Source organism: Panthera leo, chromosome C1 (genome assembly GCF_018350215.1).
Source record: "Panthera leo isolate Ple1 chromosome C1, P.leo_Ple1_pat1.1, whole genome shotgun sequence".
Lineage (NCBI taxonomy): Eukaryota > Metazoa > Chordata > Mammalia > Carnivora > Felidae > Panthera > Panthera leo.
The window spans coordinates 154,604,588-154,626,091 of record NC_056686.1 but is presented as its reverse complement, the minus strand read 5'-3'; the positions used below and the strand labels follow the sequence as shown (position 1 = coordinate 154,626,091).

The 21,504-nt window shown below is 33.2% G+C and overlaps 1 protein-coding gene across 1 annotated transcript in view; it reads left to right on the top strand.

The window, feature by feature from the left end:
• Window positions 1–21,504, top strand: part of SCN7A (sodium voltage-gated channel alpha subunit 7) — a 77,793-nt gene that overhangs the window by 14,369 nt on the left and 41,920 nt on the right. The window contains exons 2-9 of the mRNA XM_042949023.1: window positions 5,070–5,308; window positions 7,971–8,083; window positions 8,438–8,527; window positions 9,321–9,449; window positions 10,871–10,962; window positions 15,191–15,397; window positions 18,162–18,231; window positions 19,951–20,092. Coding sequence (XP_042804957.1) covers window positions 5,070–5,308; window positions 7,971–8,083; window positions 8,438–8,527; window positions 9,321–9,449; window positions 10,871–10,962; window positions 15,191–15,397; window positions 18,162–18,231; window positions 19,951–20,092 — 1,082 coding nt within the window. The remainder of the gene's footprint in view (window positions 1–5,069; window positions 5,309–7,970; window positions 8,084–8,437; window positions 8,528–9,320; window positions 9,450–10,870; window positions 10,963–15,190; window positions 15,398–18,161; window positions 18,232–19,950; window positions 20,093–21,504) is intronic.

The window sequence follows — 21,504 nt, the reverse complement described above, 5'->3', positions numbered from 1 at the left end:
AGAGTCCCACCATGATTCATACAACAACAAATTTCCCCAATCTATGTAGATTACATTACTAGACAGCACCTCCTCCCTTCCAAATTAACGTCTTCTATGCTAGCTCACCTTCAATTTTACAAAATTTTCTGAAATATTTGACTTTGACACTTACATAAAGAAAATTTCCGGACAGTCCTACCTGAAGTCAATCTGTCAGTTACTTAGTAAAGCAAGTTACCCCAGTAAGCCTATTGGTTTTTTAGTATCTCTAAGGTAGCCATTCTGAGGTATCAATTGTTTACACTTATCTAAAAGTTTACAGTTTATAAACACTTTTGTGTTATCATTTAAGGATACTCAAATTAAAAACAACAACAACAAAAATAAAGATACTCAAATTTAGATTTAGACATACCTGAGTTAACATCTCCCTCCACCACATAACTAGCTATACAGTGATGGAGACATCATGAAACTCATCAATTTCTATTCCCCTGACTGGTAAAATGGTGACCACAAGGATAATATGTGAGAATATGAGGCAATAGAATTAAAAACATGTACGTTGAATGCCTCTCAAATCGTAGTCACTCAGTAATTGTAACTATAATTATATTTGCCATAATTGTTATGATAAATTTTGGCTTATCTCAAATGCTTAAAATTTGTTTTAAGGAGAATCTTTTTCCTATAAGAATGTACCTCTTTTCCCCATACTGATGCTGGCTCTGCTTCTTTCAACTGATGTCCAAGAGAATTGGCTTGCAGTTTCATCAAAAGTATAAAATATTAGTACAACTGGAACTTGTTAGAGTCCAAGTCTGAGTTTACTTTGATACATTCTTACCAAAAGCTTACTTTAGCTATTCAGGTTTTTTTTGAAAGTAGTCTAATGGACAGATTATTAATCTTTCTATTTTTCAAGCCTTAGCATTATATTAAGATCACTCACTGGGAAGCATAGTACCTGGACCATATTTTATAAATTCCCCACAGAAATGCTTTCATTGAATTATGATTTAATGATCAATAATTTACAGTCTTCACTCAGCCATCTAAAAGTAGGATGCAAGCCACTTCCATCTGATAAGTGCTTGCGTTTCTTTGTCATATCATAGAAGATAATGCCTACTGTCCATTCATTCACCTAGTCAACAATCCAGAGTAGTTTCATTCAACATCAAATTATTACTAAAGATGTATTCTGGGATAACTGACTGGGTTAGAAGAGAGAATTAGCACTGACAAAATCAGTACTGCGGTCCAGACTTTCTGTATATGGTCTGATTTAATATTTATGACCTTGTGAGGTACCTAAAGGATTCCAGAGTTTGCATATGAGGAAAGTATAGCAAGCTATGTTATCAAAGTATCACAGCTAGTAGGTGATGGAATAAGGAATCAAAGATTATTTTGCTATGTATGAGGTGATAACAGAAAAAAAAGAAAATTATATTTAGGCTATGTAATAAGAAGACTGGCTTGCAAATTGAATTTTGAGGTTTCAATGGAAGGCATCCAAAAGTGTTTTCATTAACAATAGCATCTTTGCAACAAGTTTGAACCTCCCTTTAGGTCTACTTTTAAGAACAATATTCTTTACATATGCAAGCTTAATAATATTTGTTAGGAATTATGATGGATCCCTAAAAATATAAGATATTAAAAGTACTTTTATTATAATCTGAAAAAATGTAAAAAAAAAAAAGATTTTGATTTTGTTAATTCAGTGCTGCATAGATTCAGTTTAGCTAATAGCCCAGACTTTTAGTTCATGTGATATTTTTAGGTTATGTAAAAATTCAATTCAACGATTTTAAGATTGAATAGTTCTAAAATTATAAGGCAGCAACCAAGCAATATTTGGACCCATTTAAATTATCCTACTCAACTGTCAACAAGTCCATGATTTCATATGGCTGGTTACAGGGAAGATTAACGTCCAAATCACCCTATTCCATTTTTTTGCAGCTATTTAGAAAGTACTTTATTATTTTGAATCAAATCTATTCTGGCTTCATCTCAGTGATCCTAGTTCACCTTTTTTCTTTTTTTTTTTTTTTTTTCCAAATAATAGTTAAATCTAATTTCTCTTCTATGTGAGAAACATTCAGATACTTGGAAACAATAACGTTACACTTGAGTCTTTTCTGCTTCAACTAACATATTCTCCATTCTTTTAACCGGTCTGTAGATGATGTGACTTGAGTCTAATCAACATTCTGACCCCATCTGAAGACCCTTCAGTTTACATACAGGCCTTTTGGATGTGGTCATGGAATGCAGCAGAATAGAGAAAGACTGTCTCCTCCATCTTCCTTCAAAGCAGACAAAGGTTATATTAGCATTTTTGGGCAGACACAAACCAGTATTGATTTATACTGCAATTACTATTAAGTAAACCCCCTTGGCAGTTTTCTCTGCTGCAAAAACACATCTACTGCACTTGTACTGATGGTTTGTTTTCATTCAAATTTCAAAACCTTACATGTATTCCTCCTATGAATTATTCTATTAAATTTGGTCCATTACTAAGATATAAAATCTTATCACAAATAAAAATTTATATTTACTTCCCACCTATTGTGTGCCAGCCACTGTACTTGGCATTTTCACCCATATAATTCTATTTATCCTTATTTAACCTGAAAAGGAATCCCAATTTTGTGACTGACAGATTCAAGATTATCAAGTAATTTTACTGAGACTGCTAAGAATATTAGTAACAGAATTTAGTATTTTAACGTAGGTTTATTTAATTCCAAGGTTTATGATTTTGTTTATACTAGTCTATAACCACTAGTCATTAAGAAACTGCTTAATATGTATTCAAGGAATTCTATATAAGGAATACAATTTTGAAAGCTTATTAGATATTTTAAAGGGAGATTTTATATGTAAGGGCAAATTTCATTATCTGTAGATTGTATTTATAAATTATACTAATTCAAAGCATTTTGACTCCCATCAAGAAACTGTGATATGTGAAATGTGTTTGACAGGAATTAGGATGGAGAAAATCAGCAAAAGAACATATTTTTACATGAGAAAATAGAACAAAGTTTGTAAATGGGAAATTTGTGCATGAAATTATATTTAATGAAGACCAACTTCAGTGGCCTGTAGGATGACTTGAAATAGGCAAAGACCTAGAACTGAGAGAAACCTAGGGGCTCCAGGGTGGCTCAGTTGGTTGAGCCTCCGACTTGGTTCAGGTCATGATCTCATGTCTGGTGAGTTCAAACCCCACATGGGGCTCTCTCCTGACAGCTCAGAGCCTGGAGCCTGCTTGGGATTCTGTGCCTCCCTGTCTCTTTGTCTCTCCCCTGCTTATGCTCTGTCTCTGTCTCTCTCTCAAAAATAAATAAACATTTAATTTTTTTTATTTTAAATTTTTTTAACGTTTATTTATTTTTGAGACAGAGAGAGACAGAGCATGAATGGGGGAGGGTCAGAGAGAGAGAGGGAGACACAGAATCTGAAACAGGCTCCAGGCTCTGAGCTGTCAGCACAGAGCCCAACGCGGGGCTTGAACTCATGAACCTCGAGATCATGACCTGAGCCGAAGTCAGACGCTCAACTGACTGAGCCACCCAGGCGCCCCCAATTTTTTTTTTTAACTGACAGATACCAGGGTGCCTGGGTGGCTCAGTCGGTTGAGCGTACGACTTCAGCTCAGGTCATGATCTCGGGGTTCGTGAATTCAAGCCCCGCATCGGGCTCTGTGCTGACAGCTCAGAGCCTGGAGCCTGCTTTGGATGCTGTGTCTCCCTCTCTCTCTGCCCTTCCCCCAGTCTCTCTCTCTGTCTCTCTCTCTCTCTCTCTGTCTCCCTCAGAAATAAATAAATGTAAAAAAATAAAAAAACAAAGAAACAAAAAAACTGAGAGATACCTGTAGAGACTACTAGAGCAATCCAGATATAGAATTGTAAAGATGACTACCATGACATAGATACGTAAATAATGGATAATATTTAACTACATAATTGAAAATAATTGTAGGAAAATTATTTTGTTCAGAGGAATTAATGACAAACAAAAATTTCATGAGTAATTTTCAAGGTATTAAGTTTGTGTATTTCTGTGTGTGGTTTTATTTTTGTTTTGGTTCTTTTCTTTTTTTTTTTTAAACTCAGTGCAGAGGAATTTTTTTAACATTTATTTATTTATTTATTTTGAGAGAGAGAGCATGCACATGTAAGTGGAGGAAGGGCAGAGAGAGAGGGAGAGGGAGAATCCCAAGCAGGCTCCACACTGATAGTGAAGAGCCTGTTGTGGGGCTTGATCTCAGGAACTGTGAGATCATGACTTGAGACGAAATCAAGAGTCCCATGTGTAACCTATTGAGCCACCCAGGTGCCCCTTGTTTTTTTCAATGGCTAAAAGGTAAAAGAGCAATTCTAGTCATTCAGGAAAAAAATGAATCTTGTTTTTACTTGGTGGAATTGCCACATAGATGATTCAGGGAAGAGAGTGTTTTGGGAAATGTACATGTAAATATCCATGTATAGTAATTGAAACTCAGTGTTTGCCTATGTATTCACCAAATAACAGATATAACATATGGAAAAGGCAGAATTTTAAAGGGTATCAAAGTTAAAAATTGTCATGAAGAACTGAGTTAAAGGAAGTAATAGAGCTATTAGTGGAGACACAGAAGAATGGGGCCCAAAGGCAGTGAAAAATGAGCTTAAAGAAGATAAGTCTAATTAATGGTTAAATACAGCTAAGAGAGGAATAATTGGATTTGGCTCCTCAAAAGTCTCTAGAACTTTAGAACTCTTTTATTTGAGAGAGAAACTGAAAGGCAGATTTTAATAAAACAAAGAGAATTCAGTAGATGTGTAAATGAAGTAGAATTGGTTATGAAGTAGAATTGGTTACGCATGAACTTACAAATAAATATAGTATCAAGTATAACAAAACCTAATCTAACAACTCATATCTACAAAACCTGGGAATTTTCCTTGAAAGCATGTGTTCAGTTTGGTGTTCACTTTTATTCATATCCTAAGCTTTTACAATTTAAAATTTTTCTTTATATACCCAAATTTTATATAGAACTGAAGAAAATACATTTCTTGCAGGTACAAAATTGGAAATGGCGTCCCCAGAACCAAAAGGCCTTGTCCCCTTCACCAGGGAGTCTCTTGAACTTATGAAACAGCATATTGCTAAAAAACACAATGAGGAACAAAGAAAAGATTTAAAGCCAAACACTGACTTGGAAGTTGGAAAAGAGCTTCCACTTGTTTATGGGAATCTTCCTCAAGGAATGGTGTCGGAGCCTTTGGAAGATGTGGACCCCTACTACAAGAATAAAAATGTAAGGATTAATTGAAGTTATCATGACTGCATTTTCATTATTTTTTTCAGATATGCAAAAAATGTAATTGAGATAGTATAAAAAAAGAATGAAGAATTCCTGTCTTATCCCCAGAATGACTTGAAGAATCTGCTAAATAATTGCACAATCCAAGGCCAAGCACAAAAATGATAAAAATAAGAGTAATTATGCTTAGTAAAGGCAGAAAGCAGTGTGGGCTGACAAAGCTGGAAGAGTCTTCCTCAAGAAAGTAGAATTTGAGTTACAACTTAGAGAACACTTCAGATTTTCACAATGCAAAGGGAAAATCTTGATATTAATTGGAATGGGAAGAGGCAGGGTGGTAATACAACTAGACCCTTGTTGCAAGTTGTGGGGAATAAAATGAGGTAATGAAGATGTCAACATGGATTTAATGTGGTGGCCAAAGGCTGATGTGATGAATGCAATGTTTAAGTAAGCTTAATATGAATATTTCTAAATTTACATGGAAGAGATAGGCTCAGAAAGATGATATAGAAAAAGAGAGCAGTCCAGGCCTTCAGTCACAGGGCCTGGATTATAGGAGCGTCTCAGAGGAGGGGAAAAGGTAACAAACCTGAGAAGAAATATCAGGATTTGAAGACAGACTAATAATACCAAGATTTCCAGCCTGGAATAAGGGTGGTGGTACTAACAAAACTGAAACAACTCTAAAAAGACCAAGTTTGGGAGATATGAGGATTAGCCCTATTGTGGACAAATGTAATTTGATTTTCTTGTAAAGCATTCAGTGATAATTACCAAATGGGCAAAATGGAATTGAACCAAAGGCTCTAGATGAAAGGCAAAGTGATGATTTTGCATAACTATAACTCTTTGAAGTATTTGGCACCACAGAAGAGTATTGCCATTTTACAGTGTAAATGTATAGAGTAACAAAGATTCCAGTATCTCTGGTAGCTTCCATGGGTGTTATGCAGCATTAGCTATAAAACACCTGTAAAATCCTCAGAACATTTTAGTGAAAATCTTAAGTCCTCATCTCAATTATCTCTGCTTTTACTTTTGCTATGCATAAGACCTAACAGTTGATAAAACATAATAACCTTAGAAGTGACTCTAATATAGCAGAGTTCTGAGTTCTTTGTAGTGTATACAGATATGGTAGGCAAATCTAAGTTTGTTATTGAAGACAAAACCAAGGGTTTTTAAAAATAAAACAAGCCAAAAATTGTAAGGTAGTTTAGTATAAAAAGTAGTATTATTAATGATGATGCAAAATCATTAAATGTGAATTATATTGTTTATTTTGTTAAGGGGGGCATACCAATAAATAATTCTAAAATTAAATAATTTCAGCACTTAAACTTTATCGAGAATAATTGCTATATCTGGAATTTACTCATTACTTCACAATAACATAAACTAGTTGATGACACATATATTACCTCTTGTATGAAGTTTGAGATTGTTCTAATAAATAACAGAAAGTACATTTTAAATAATCAGATTTTTCTTGGCCCTTTTATTTTTCTCTTTGCATTTCAAATGGAAAGAGGGAAAATAACTACAATACAGACATCCACAGATTGTATATTAGGGAAGTATTTTATTGAGGAGAAGTAGCAGTTTGGTTTTCCTTTAGAATATGTATTCATAAACTATCAATGAATATACATATTTATATTCACTAGTATATTTATATATATACACAAATGTAAATACCAATATACAGTCACCATAGATACCTCTAATATATAATTATGTCATATATAATTCTATAGTATATAATAGACTGTATTTTATATATATCATGTAGTATATTATATTGTTCATATTGCATTATATACTACATTATATATTATGTTATAGTATAATCTATATAATATTCAATATATATGATGTATTTTTACTCACACCATAATAAATGAATTTTCCAAATGAATACGTATATATAATAAAAGTGTATATGTGTATGTGTGTATATATAGACATACATGCAAAGACATACATACGTAGGTAGATACTTTCACTGTGTCTCTATAATATATAATAATATAATATAGATACACATATGTACACATGTATACATATATAACTCATTTTTAGGATGTTTCTAATCTTTCATTATTTTTGGATTTAATGTTTCTATATTCCAATACATTTATCTTACATAATGTAACTTTCTGTTTTAGGTGTGTTTATGTCAATGATAACATACAAGCGGTTTTTATACCATAGATAATTACTAGTGATTAATAAAATATTTCAGTGAATTGGGTCGTTTTTACTGTTGTAATCCCATACCTTATTTTCTCTGAAATAAAATTAACCTTTTTTTATATTCATTAAATTTGATTTCTTTAATTGCATTCTCATGAGCCATCAGGATATCGATTTCTTCCTTTTACACCATTTGACAGGAAAACTTGAGGTTTTGAGTGTGGCAAATGGCTTTCTTAAGTAGAACACTGGCAAAAGAAAAAGTGGTAGATAAACCTAAATATCAATGAAAATGTTTTTAAAAATTAGCCTTTCCATTTGATTTAGTCTCTAAAAGGATATCATAATATAAGAAAAGTGTTAACTGTTAGAATTCATGACTGAAAGGATCATTAGCAATATGTTGTGTAATGGATGAGATTATAGTTCCTAGTTGATGTTCTTTTTTGTTTTACAGACTTTCATAGTATTAAATAAAAAAAGAACAATCTTCAGATTCAGTGCCACTTGGTGTACATTTTCTCCTTTCAGTGTAACTAGAAGAACAACTATTAAGATTTTGGTTCATCCATATCCTTTTCTATTGGCTTTAGACTGTACTAATATCAGATGCAACTATTCTAGTCAAATATCACTGCAGTACTTTTCTCTTATGAATTAATATCTCATTTTGGGTCATATTGGAATCTGGATTGTAACTGCACTAAGTGTTCCATATTTGAAAATACATTTAAAATATATTTTCTAGCACACCCAACAGTAGTGAATATTAACAAATCTTAATCCTCCTGTTTTTCAATATGAATAGTATACTTTTTGACATTTAAGAAGCTATTTTATCTAATGTATATACATATAAGCAAATTATAGAGACGTATATTTCCAATATTATTTTTTATCCATTATTCCTTGACTGTAACCTACCTTTTTCCGACTGTTCATATTAATTAGTGTCCTGATTGACTGCATGTTTATGCCCATGACTGAGTTGCCAAAATGGGGCCCAGCATTACAGTAAGTCATATAATTTTATTATACATTATCTCATATACAATTATATTTTATATTTAACATATTGTATTATAGTATGTTATATACTATATATTTAACATTTCATAATTTACTATTTATATTTCATATATAATATTATAACATTCATTGTATATAATATAATATTTGTACATACAGCACAATTAGCAAATTACTAAAAACACATGTGTCAATTAAACAATTTTAATGTTTTGGTGATGAGAATAGTTTGGGATGTGAATAGTGTGGCTTTCGTTGGACTACAGTGATGGAAAGACCCATTAAAATTTCTAGAGAAGAAGCCTTTCTACCTCTCAAACTTTAATTGTATTCTTAAAACTAACTGATTTTGGAAGGTAAATATAAAACTGATTCACCACAGAAATTCTTATATATGCACATAATAAAATTAGTTATTTCATACTCCATTATAATTCAGTTAATTATTGCGGGATTTCCAATATGGAATGAATTTGATACTTTTTATTTTCATTATTTTCCAAAATATGTATCAAGACTATAACCCTAGCTAGGGCTTGTTGAAAAGATTGATAGTCAAATTTCATGGTTAATGCTGTAAGACATAGCCCACCATAAAAGCCCTAACTAAAGCCCTACCCTATGGTTCAATGGGCTTATGCTTTTTTGTTACCTGGTTGGTTGGTAGATTGGTTGGTTGGTTGGTTGATTGGTTGACAAATAGTTATCACAGACATAGTATTGGAGCTGACAATGTATTATTCTCACTTTCAATGTCTATCTGAAAATTTTTCTGCAGGAATACTTTGCTTGGAATTTACACATTTGAAATACTTATAAAACTCATTGCAAGAGGCATCTGGGTAGAACCTTTTTATTTCTTTGGTGATCCATGGAACTGGCTCGATTTCAGTGTAACTTTGTTTGAGTGAGTATTTCTTTAAATTCCAAACATCTTAATAACTTGCTAAGCAAGTACTTTTCATGAAGAAACATTGAGATTGACAAAGTTTTCTGCTTGTAAAATTTCTGTGAACAAAAATATTTCATAAATTGTAACCATAATGCATTCTCTCAGGCAGGCCCAACTGAACTAGCCCTCAGAATATGCAATGAAAATGGAAGGAATGGGATATTATTTGTGTTTTCTATCTGAAGCAAAAACAACAGAGGTTGAATTTTGGAACTTTAAGTGATTATTTTCAGTGAGCAGAAAATCTCTTGGAGACTTATGAGACAATCCTAACAAATTTGATTTTATCTCCAACCTACATTTTATTTAGCTACATTGCTTGAGACCAATAAACATACTAGATATCAGAATAAGGTATTTTAAACACACATACACACATACTTCCAAGAGTGTTACATTAAATTCTAATGGTTGACATGAATACTCGTTTTTCAATGCTTTTGTTTAGTGTGTTCTGTTTTATGGCTAAGGAAATGATGACTGGCATCAAACTCCTATTAAAAATAACTTAAACTAATATTCTATTTTTACATTTGGGGTTGACTTTTTTAAAGAAACAAAAAGCATATAATCAATGCTTGCCATGTTGTAAGCAATAAAAAAAAATAGTAGCTAATATCACTGAAATTATTATCACTACTACTTCTATTACTGCTATTATTTCTGCTATTGCCATTGCTGGTAGCTAATACTTAGCCCCATGTGCCAGATGCTGTGCTATCCATTTCACATCATTCGCCTAGTTAATCCCCACAAAAAGTCTTCGAATTAGGAAGTATTATTATACCCGCTTTACTTTTGAGGAAACTGAGGCAAGAAAGAATCAGTAATTTTTCCATGTCACACAGCTAGTAAGTTGGGAGCCTGGATTTCTACACAAAGGACTCTGGCGACAGTCTGTGCCCTTGATCTCTATATACCCTCCCTGCCTTCTGCTGTCATCAACACCATTATCACCATCATCATCACCATCGTGATCATCAAAACCCTAAGTGCTTAAAGTAAATCTCATTACTTAAAAAGCTATAGATTTTTCTTATTTTTAACCACCTTTCACTGACTAGATAACAAAATATTTATGAACATAATATAGAGTATTTGGTATGGAATTATGACTACTCACAGTGTCAATGGTTTATAAACTGTCACAATTTGTTTGTAGAGTAGTATTTACCTGGCTATCTCGCACTGTAGCAATCTTTTTCTTCCAATCAATAATATAAGTATTTGCAAAATAAAACAGTGAGAGCAAGGAAAATGTTTGCATATGTGCTTTTAAAAATAACTTTTAAATAGTAAAAGTAAAAAGTAAAAAGCCAAACATAAGCAATATAAACTCAACATGACTTCTAAATAACTCTAACTTAATTCCACAGGCATGTAACAAGGTACTTACCTCTAAACTTCATTCCAATATTTCGAATTACAAGAAATTTGAGAATTTTGAAAATTATTCCTTTAAACCAAGGTAAGAAATGGCATTTAGTCCTTGTCTTTATTTTGATTTATGTACTCCCCTGTATTAATTTGTACTCTCCTGTCATTGCTTGGAGAAATACTAAATTGACCAGTGTTTTGTCTTTAAAATCATGAATTATCTGATCTAGAAGTTTACTTCAGCCACTCCAGAAAAGGTAAAAAAAAATCACATTTATTTGAGTTGGGTTCAGTACTTATGATAACAAAATATAGACATTAATCAAAATATATTATATTCTACTTATTCATTGCATCTTAAGTATTCTTGCACCTTATAAAACTGTCTTTATACTTCTGAGAGAGATAGAAATCTATACAGATATCTAATCTGCTTTCTTTTCCTCACTACATCTAAAAATGAGTTGAAATGAACAAAATAATATAAAATAAGATAAATTCCATTTGGCTCGGAGTGCTTGGATAGGATGCATTCCACATGCCACAGAGTTCAAGGAGGTTCTGCTGAATAAGTAGAGCTGTGACTACGTTGATGGAAGATGCTGAGGACTAATTTACAGCTCCCATTTCTAAAGATCTCCTAGAGAAATCCACCTACACCTTCTAATTTGTGTTAAGAATGAATAAAAACAATCAGCTAGGAACAGCTCCGCTCAGTGTTGTTGGCCACTGAGTCAGAAGTCTGAAACAGGTGGACCAATAAACACAGAGGCAAATGTCATAATACCAAAAATTATATCTACAGATAATTTTTGTCCACTGCAAAACCATCAATAAGGCCAGATATATGTGTACAATGTACTTGGAGTCCAGGCAGGGAAAAACAGCAAGAAGATTGAAGAATGTGGTGATGGGTGGTGTATGGCCCTGTGGATAAATTAAAACATTGATTTATGCACATTAAGTGGCTGAATTATATGATTTATGAATTCTAGCTCAATAAAGCTATTTAAGAAAAATGGCCTATGCATGGCAAATTCATCAAACCCGGGAAACAAGTAGCAGTGAGAGTTGCCCTGGTAGGAATTCCCACAATTCAAGCTCCCTTATGACTTTCCGCAAATTGCTAGAACATAAAATTGCATCACCTGAGTCTTCATCTTAGGCTCAGGATTAAAGATTATAGAACAAATCAGGTGAATCCAAGCTAATACAAGAAGAACATACTCACTGGAGTTAGAAACACATAGGCTGATAAAAACTGCTCATTTTTTCAAGGGAGAAAATAATCCAGGTGAATAAGCAATACAGTGTATGAAAGTATTTTGTAATACAAAACGAGAAATATACTATTTAAGAGAATGAAAATAATCCTCTTTTTTCTTTAAAAAATATGCTCTAAGGAATAGGGGCTAGCATAAGAAATCATCTTTTTTTGTAGGCCTTCAGAAGAAAACCTAGACTCTTTGGAAAAGTCTCTACTTATGTCTTCTGCCCATTTCTCCCCTGGATTATTTGTTTTTTGGATGTTGAGAAGCTTTTTATCTTTTGCACAGTGAAGGAAACAATCAACAAAACTAAAAGACAACTGATGAAATGGGAGAAAATATTGGCAAATGACATATCAGATAAAGGGTTAGTATCCAAAATCTATAAAATCTTATCAAACTCAACACACCAAAACCACACAATCCAGTGAAGAATTGGGCAGAAGACATGAATAGATAGATACTTTTCCAAAGAGTCTAGGTTTTCTTCTGAAGCACTACAAGAAAGATGATTTCTTATGTACTACACTGTATGTTAACTAACTTGAATTTAAATGAATAAGTTAAAATTAAAAATTAAAAAAGGAGAAAACCTAGACTCAAGGGCAAGATGAAAATGAGATGATGAAATAGACAAATAAAAAGTAATAAAAACTATAATACCCTTTCAAAAAAAAGTGATAAAAACTATAATACCCTTGGTGAATAAATATCTAATGGTAATAGAAGCATTAGAATATGGTATTATCAGGGCACCTGGGTGGCTCAGTTGGTTAAAGATCAGGCTCCTGACTTCTGCTTGGGTCATGATCTCATGGTTCATGGGTTGGAGCCCCACATAAGGCTCCACCTGGAGCTCTCTCCCTCTCTCTCTCTCTCTCTCCCTCTCTCTCTCTCTATCCTCAGCTTTCTCTCTCTCTCTGAAAACAACATAAAAAAATTAATAAAAATATAAATAAATAAATAAATAAGAATTGCACATAGCAAAAAAAAAAATTAATAGTATAATTCCAAGTGGCAAAAAAAGGCTATAAATAAGTATTTCTGGATGATAGAAATTATAATTTGTTTATTTAATCTAGATATCTCATTTCTTTTAAACCATAGGAATAACTTTTTTTTAACCCTATCCTAAGACATTAAAGAAACCCAATCATCCAACAAGGTCATTAAAAAAGATTTTCAGGAGCACCTGGGTGACTCAGTTGGTTAAGCATCTGACTTTGGCTCATGGTTCATGAGGTCTAGCCCCAGGTCAAGGTCTGTGCTGACAGCTCAGAGCCTGGAGCCTGCTTTGGATTCTGTGTCTCCCTCTTTATCTGCCCCTCCCCTGTTCTCACTCTGCCTCTCTTTCACTCTCTCTCTCTCTCTCAAAAATAAACATTAAAAAATTTCTAAATAAAAAAATAGATTTTCAATTCTCACAATAATATATGAAACAGGTATTATTAACCCCATTTTAAAGCTAATAAAACGGAAACAGAAATATTGATAACATCGCAGAACTAGTATAGTCTTCTCCATTGTTGAGCTGAACAGTTATTAGGATCCTAAATATAAACAGACCAACAACAAATAAGAAGAGAGTAAGGGAAAAAAGAGAAGAAGGAAGGCAGGAAGACAGGCAGGAAGGAAAATACATAGTATTATCTATGAAGTACAATTACAGTGTTTTTGTTTTTTGTTTCTTTATGTTTTCAGAATTGAGCTTTGTTTAAAAAAAAATTTTTTTAATTGAAATGCAGTTGATGCACAATGTTACATCAATTTTAGTGTACAACATAGTGATTCTATCAGTCTGTTATGCTATCCTCACCACAACTGTAGCTACCATCTGTCAATATACAGTCCTATTACAATACCTTTGGCTATATTCCCCATGCTGTACCTTTCATCCCCATGACTTATTCATTCCATAACTGGAGGCCTGTACCTTCCACTCCTCTTTACTAATTTTGTCCATCTCCCAACCCCTTCCCCTCTTGCAACCGCCAGTCAGTTCTCTTTATTTATGAGTCTGTTTATCCTTTTTGTTAATTTGTTCATTTGGTTTAGTTTTTAGATTCCACATATATGTGAAATCATATGGTGTTTGCCTTTTGCTGCCTGACTTACTTCACTTAACACAATACCCTCTAGATCTATCCATGTTGTAGCAAATGGCAAGATCTCATTCTTTTTTATGCCTGAATTACATTCTATCACATGTGTAAATGACATCTCTTTATCCATTCATCTATCAATGGACACTTAGGTTGCTTCCTGATCTTGGCTATTGTAAATAATGCTGCAATAAACATAGGGGTGCATGTATCTTTTTGGATTACTGTTTTCTTTGGATAAATACCCAGCAGTGTAATTACTGGATTTTACTCTAGCTCTAGTTTTAATTTTTGGGGGGAAACTCCAATTTGCATTCCCACCAACAGTGCGTGAGATTTCTGGAGCAGGTTTTCTTTAATAAATAGAAAAATGAGTTCCTTAAATAAAGTCAGCTTTAAGGCTGAATTCTTGATTAGTAAGTGTTCTGATGTAAATACAGCCTGCATATATCACCATTGTGTATTATTGTTCTTAATTAATTTCTTCATGTCCTACTTAATCAGTTCTAAAAATTGAATTCTTAGAAAGTTAATGAAAGAATAGTATAGAATACTGCTATTTCAAACTGTTTGTTTTGACAACATTTGTAATCCATTTTGATTTATAACTTCACACTTTTACTTATGCTTATAAACAATGGTGGTTGGTATGGAAAGCAGTAACCAAGAGAAAAAGTCTTGTTCTTTATAGTATAGGGAAACAAATAACTAATTTTAAAATTTGTGTCTGAATAATTTTTTATCAGGTGTAACAAATTAGCAATAAGATAGAAACCTCAAAGTTTGGACTTTTATTCATTTTATTTATTAGATATAGATAATGTATTTTAGATTATAAAATACAAAGCTGCTGATTTTAATGGGCTAGGCATTTGCCATGGAGGAATTTTGCTAATGCTGCTTTACTAAGATATTTTACTTTATCAAAAACAAACCTTTCTCTTTTTAGGTCTGAAGTCTTTTGTAGGAATCCTGACCCACTGCTTGAAGAAACTTACTGGTGTCATTATCCTAACTCTGTTTTTTCTGAGTGTATTTTCTCTGATTGGCATGGGGCTCTTCATGGGCAATCTGAAGCATAAGTGTTTGCGATGGCCCCAAGAAAATGAAACTGTAACCCTGCACAACAGAACTGAAAATCCATATTATATTCGAGGTAAGAATCACTTGCCATCCGCATCAAAAAAATTAAAACTTTTCTTAAAGGCCAAGCAGCCTTCACAGAAATGTTGGACACTCAGCTTCAGAACAAACTTCTTGTAAACGTTGTAACTATGCTCAAGTACATGCATCCCCTGCTTTTTGAAAGTTCACGTTTCGCCGCTTAGCTTTTACCAAAGCCCTACATGAGTACCTGTTTTCGCTAACAGAGGAAATCTGAAGAGGATTTTCACTTTTATGAAAATGACTAAAAGCAAAAATAGCATTCAGCATTTGTTTTGCAGCAAGGCATCCTAGAGGTAGTGCACGGAGAGGAGTCTGGCCCCACCAAAGCTCCCTCCCCTAGAGCCACATTCAGCATCTCAACATCAAGCTGCCATAGCTTTGAATTATGTGTGTGAGCACCTGTGCCTTATTTCAGTTTATTTCGTGCATCTGTTAGCAAGATGTGTCCTAAAGTATCAGAAAAGCCTAAGAGAGGTTATTTTGGATGCCTGGCCATGCTCACAAACTTTTCCCTATAAACTAATGGTAATTGTTTCTTTATGCCATTTCCATTTACAAAAAGTTTTATTAGGAGTGTTCTGCTTTTGGATAGCGGGGAAACCTATACTGATATGGATCAGTTTCATTTATGAGGATTGCAAAGTTCCAATCTTCAGACAGTTCAATAAGGGAAACCTATGTTTGGAATTGCTAAGTTTTGTAAATTTTATCCTTTAAAAATAAATATAACCAAAGTCTTACTTTAAATTTCATCAAAGTAGAATCCTCACAATACTACCTTTATTTAATAAAGTTTTTTGAAGTATAAATTTACGTTTACTCATTAGCAATTTTAAAGTGACCTTATAAATTAAAAAATGGCCTGCATTATAGAAATTCTTTCTATTCTTGGATTTCAATCACTGCTGATCATTTTAAATGCTTTGGGTCATCCTTTGGTAAATATTAAACATATTTTAGGCTAATAGTCATAATGCCAAAATAAATATTGCTTGGCTTTTATATGTAAGTAATTCATATGCCTGATCACATATCTTTGCCATAATCCTGCAGAGAAGTGAATGACCCCTGTTACAAACAGAAAAATGGAAGTTCAGAGAAATTCAGTGAGTGTTCCAGCATATTATTACTATTCACTGATTAAAACTAGGATTCTAACCATGATCAATCTGGCTTTCAAATCCATGCCCTCTCCATCAGGCTGTACTCTCCTATTGGATTTTTTGCTCATATTAAAATTATTGGGTCCTTTTTGATAGTATTTAGAAAAAAATAAAAGTGTATTTTTAAACTAATAAAAATAAAATGTTGAATTTTTTGTAGTCCCTCTGCATGACTTTTATTTGTATTTGAATATATTAAGTCACAAAACAAATCTGAATAAATTTTACTCTCTGGCTTACCCCATAATATCATTATGATTCAAGTCATATAAAATTATTGGTATATGAATATGTGAAATGTTTCCTTATTATATGTGTCTATTCTATGGTCTTGATTCTAGTGGTAAGACAACAGAAAATGGATATTAAATCTTAGATTCCAGTTGAAATACTCTTTGGTTTCTTTAGTTATAACAAAATATGCAAATTATATAAAAATAAACAGTATTTACTACTTTACTGGTTATTGCTAGGAAAACAAATCCAGGCTCATCTTAGCATAATAGTATATGATAAAGAAATCACTTTTTAAAAATTACCACTTTAAAATTTGTCCAATTATAGTCATTCCATCTCCTCTAAAAACATGTTAGGAATGCTAAAAATATTATATGTGTAAAATGTTATTTAACCTAATTGCCATGTCATAGTCCTTGCACTTAGAAGAGTATTTGGGACTGCCCACTTCTACTAACGTCAAATTTCATTTGGTTTTTGACTGCCATTTAAAAGGTTTGATCAATGGTTCCTAACTATGATTTAAAAATTCTTCTAAAATTATTTTAGTCAACAAGTTAAAGTGACATTATTTGAGATTGGAGTAATTCAATTGTGTGTGTGTATATGTATACATGTATATGTATACACGTATATGTATATAATTTTACATACACACTCATACAATCAGGACAGATCTCATGTGTTCTTCTCTGTGATTAAAATTCAGAACCTAAAATCAATGCTCCTAAGCATGCATGTTCCCATCCCTGGTAGCTCATATCTAAAAACACAATTTACATTTTGAATTACAGCACATTAAGGATACCTGAATAACTTGTATGGGCTAAGATTCAGATTAACTTAAACTGTGATTAGAACTGGTGACATCAGGCAAGTAACTGGCACTGGATACTCAGTGTAGAAAAATAAGCTTCAGAGTGGGAAGAGAACGGCAGTTGAACCCAAAGGCAGAAATATGGTCTTTTGTGAAGGAAGATCATTTAGGAATAAGCCCTGTAAGAAAAGGTCCTCAGCTTTCAAACACTTCAGTCTTGGGAATTTTTCCTTCACAGGTCCTGTCATACCTGACTGGTTATATTCATTTTCCAGAACTCTATTTTTAAAAGGGATTCTCCTCTTTGTATGCTGAGCTGTTACTTTTGGGGCAGTGACGTATGTGGATTTCCAGAGGTCTCTTGGCCTCTTCATCACATGCTAGGGATGTGTAGGGTTTTGCAGATTTTTTTTTATAAAGGCCTTCCTTTTCACTATAGCAAGGAATGTTCCTCTTCTATGCAGATATAGACGGATATCAGATATGCTGTTTGTTCAAAATTAGATACAGAATATAATTTCTTTCCTATTTTTCAGAAACAGAAAATTTTTATTATTTGGAAGGAGAAATATATGCTCTTCTCTGTGGCAACAGAACAGATGCTGGGTAAGTGGTGTTAATGTTCTTGTATCAAGTCAGTATCATTGATCCATAGTATTTATTGAATGGTTATTGCTTTGGCTTATTTTTCTCATCTAATAACATTATCTCATTTTATCACTAAAACCATGCTGAGAAGTATACAACATGGAATACTATTAATCTGATTTTACGGGAAAAAGCAATAAACAGACTAGTTAAATGATTTATTCAAGGTCAAGAAGTTAGTAAGTGGCAGGTCTGAGGTCTGATCTTCTGTTTTCAGTATGCCCCAGAGCTAGTAGGAATTATCAAGAAAGACGGTATAATCTTTTCTTTGGCTAGAAGCCTTTGAAGAGAAGAAATATGAAAGATGCACTATTATTTCATTTATTTTATGGTTTGTATATCTTTTATGACTATAACTTACATTCATAAAAAGTTTATTGCTCTAAAAAAACAGTACTTATAAGTAACTCTTCAGTGATATGACAAGACTCTCAAGTCTTATTGTCCTATAATTTCAAATGAAGAGAAAAGAAAGTAGAAATGCAGTGCTTCTCAGCAGTACTAGCACTCCTATAATTCTTTATGTTACTTTCCTCAACTGGAAATGATCGGATGCCCTTCTGTAGGCTCAGCTCTTTCTTTGGCTCTGGGGCCCAAATTAACAAAAATCATATGGGGGTAGAGGGGCATGAGTTATGTAGTTTCTATATTCAGGTGATTTAGACATTTTGTTGCTTGTTCAACTCTTTGCCCAGCTACTGCCAGGCTTCAATTCTATTCTCAAGTCCATTTTGTGAACCCATCTCACAGTGTCTGCCACACCACACTCCAGATAACCCTTTTCATGGACATCTCAACTCAGATATGACCTGAAATGCTTGTTGAAAATAGCTTGTCATAAACAATCAGAATCACATTGATGTATTTCAAGATCAGAGGAGAAAGTCATGCAGTGTTTTCACCTGTAGCCACCATACCTTGCTGCATCGTAAACTATCCCAAAAGTTAGTGCCTTAAGACAAGAACAAAAATCTATTTGTTCAGATTCCGTGGGTTAGCAGTTTAGCAAGCCTCAGTGCGCGAGTACATTTTAAACCTCTCTTTGCATCATATTTGTTAACTATTAACAAAAGTCCAAAACAATGATGGCCAATGCCAGAATGACATTGGAGGAAAGTACACAAGGGTGTCGATAGAGGGAAGCATGATTTATCAGGCCACTACTGTAATAGCCGTCCCCAATACCCAAGCCCCCAAAAGACAAAAGTATGAAGACTCCAGGAGAGGAGATGAGATAAATCTTTAATCTGATCTTTGTACCAACATGCAAGTACTGTTTATAAATTGTCTATGTGATAAGTGTTTTCTCACCCTTAAATAATAGTATCTGAGGGCTTGAGGTGAGAGCATTTGAAAATTAAACCCTCAGCCACTGCAATTTAGCTTTTAGCACTGTTATTTTCCATCACTTTGATATTGGGTAGGAAAGAAATTTTTAACAAGACGTTGGGCAAAAGACCATTTGTGAGCCCCTTTTTCCTTTTAGCTTATCACTTATGTTAACTTAATATCGACCTCTTTGGAGCTTTTTCACTGGGAATTATTTAGGAGAAGACTACTCCCTGTGGAAGAAAGAGCCCTTTATTATTCATGGGTGGATGTTCTATACTTATGATTTGGCCATAATCTGAAAGTCACTTAAGAGTAAGCAGTTTTTCTTTTCTTTGCCTTCTTTAGTCAGTGTCCTGAAGGATATGTGTGTGTGAAAGCTGGCACAAATCCTGATTATGGCTTCACAAATTTTGACAGTTTTGGCTGGGCATTACTTGCCCTGTTTCGGTTAATGACGCAAGATTACCCTGAAGCACTTTACCACCAGGTAAGAATGGAGAGAATATGCACTGCACATAAAAATGGTGTCATGCCGCTCCCTTCTAAAATAATGGTCTAATGTAACACAGTTTATTAAATTTTTATGAGGAAAAGAATTTGAAGACAGAAAAGAGAATCAGAATTACTGAATATCAAACTATATGCTAATGCTGAACCCAAGTCTGTGCCCTTATGCATATTACATTTAATCTTTGAAACAATCTCGCAAGACCAATATATATATGCCTTTTATATGAAGACACTAAGATCAGAGTGGTTGGGTAACCTCTCCAAACTTACAAAATTTGTAATTTCCAGAAATCACAGTCCTGCTCTGTGGTATCATTCATTTGATATTAACTAAGTAAATAACATTTCTAAGTACTAATTCTTCAGTCAAAAAATTTAAACCAATGAGGTTACCATGTATTAAGAACTGTTTTTACTCAATGCCTACAATGTACTATTTTACTCTAATTCTTCTATTTCTTCTCATTCCCTTTTAATATTTAATCATGTTGTTATTATAACAGAAAGCTTGCTGTTATAAGACTTGAAATCCAAACTCTTGAGGGTCTCTCTTCGTAACTGATGATTTGTGTGCCATAGTTTCTCAGAAAGATATAATACTCATTTGAATGGAGATTCAATGTCTCTTTTAAGAGAAGTTTAATCACAGTAGAATATGCAATGTTAGTTTAGCAGCATAGTTAATATCAAAGCCTATTAGGTAAAACAAATAAATTACTTCAAATTTCCAAAGTACTTACAGTTGAAGGAGAATACTCTTTTTTAAAACATGCACATACATCCCCTCGTTTTATGACTGGATAGATAAATTATGTTGTGTGTGTGTACAAGTCATTAATAATGATAGGACTTTTAGCACAAAGGTTCTTACTGTGTTACATTATTAAATGAAAACCAAGTAAAAACAAACACACATACAGCACAATTATATTTCTAGTAACAGACATATATGAAAATATTAAAATGACTTTTTAAAATGCAAATTGTTTTTCTAATTTTGTAAGGTATTTATTTATATTGTTACTTTCCAGACTTTTTGACACGTATCAATGCCTCCTCCACAACACTAAGAACTTATTTCTGAAATTATCTTATCATGTTATCCTACTTCTAATCAGAGGTTTCCACATTCCTATGAGATGAAGTTCAAAGTCCAAATGCAAGGACTTGGAAGATCTGTGGTGACCTTCAAGATCTTGTTTCTGCATACTTCTGCAGATTTATTTCCTAACAATATCTCAATATGTACTCTCTGCTTTGTTTGAGTATAAAAAAGTCTTGCTGTTTCCTAAGTGAGCTTTTCCCCATAATTTCTTGTTTCAATGTATGTTGTACCCTCAGCCTAAATTCAAGTTTCTTTCTATATTCAGTCTCATGCCTTAAATTCAT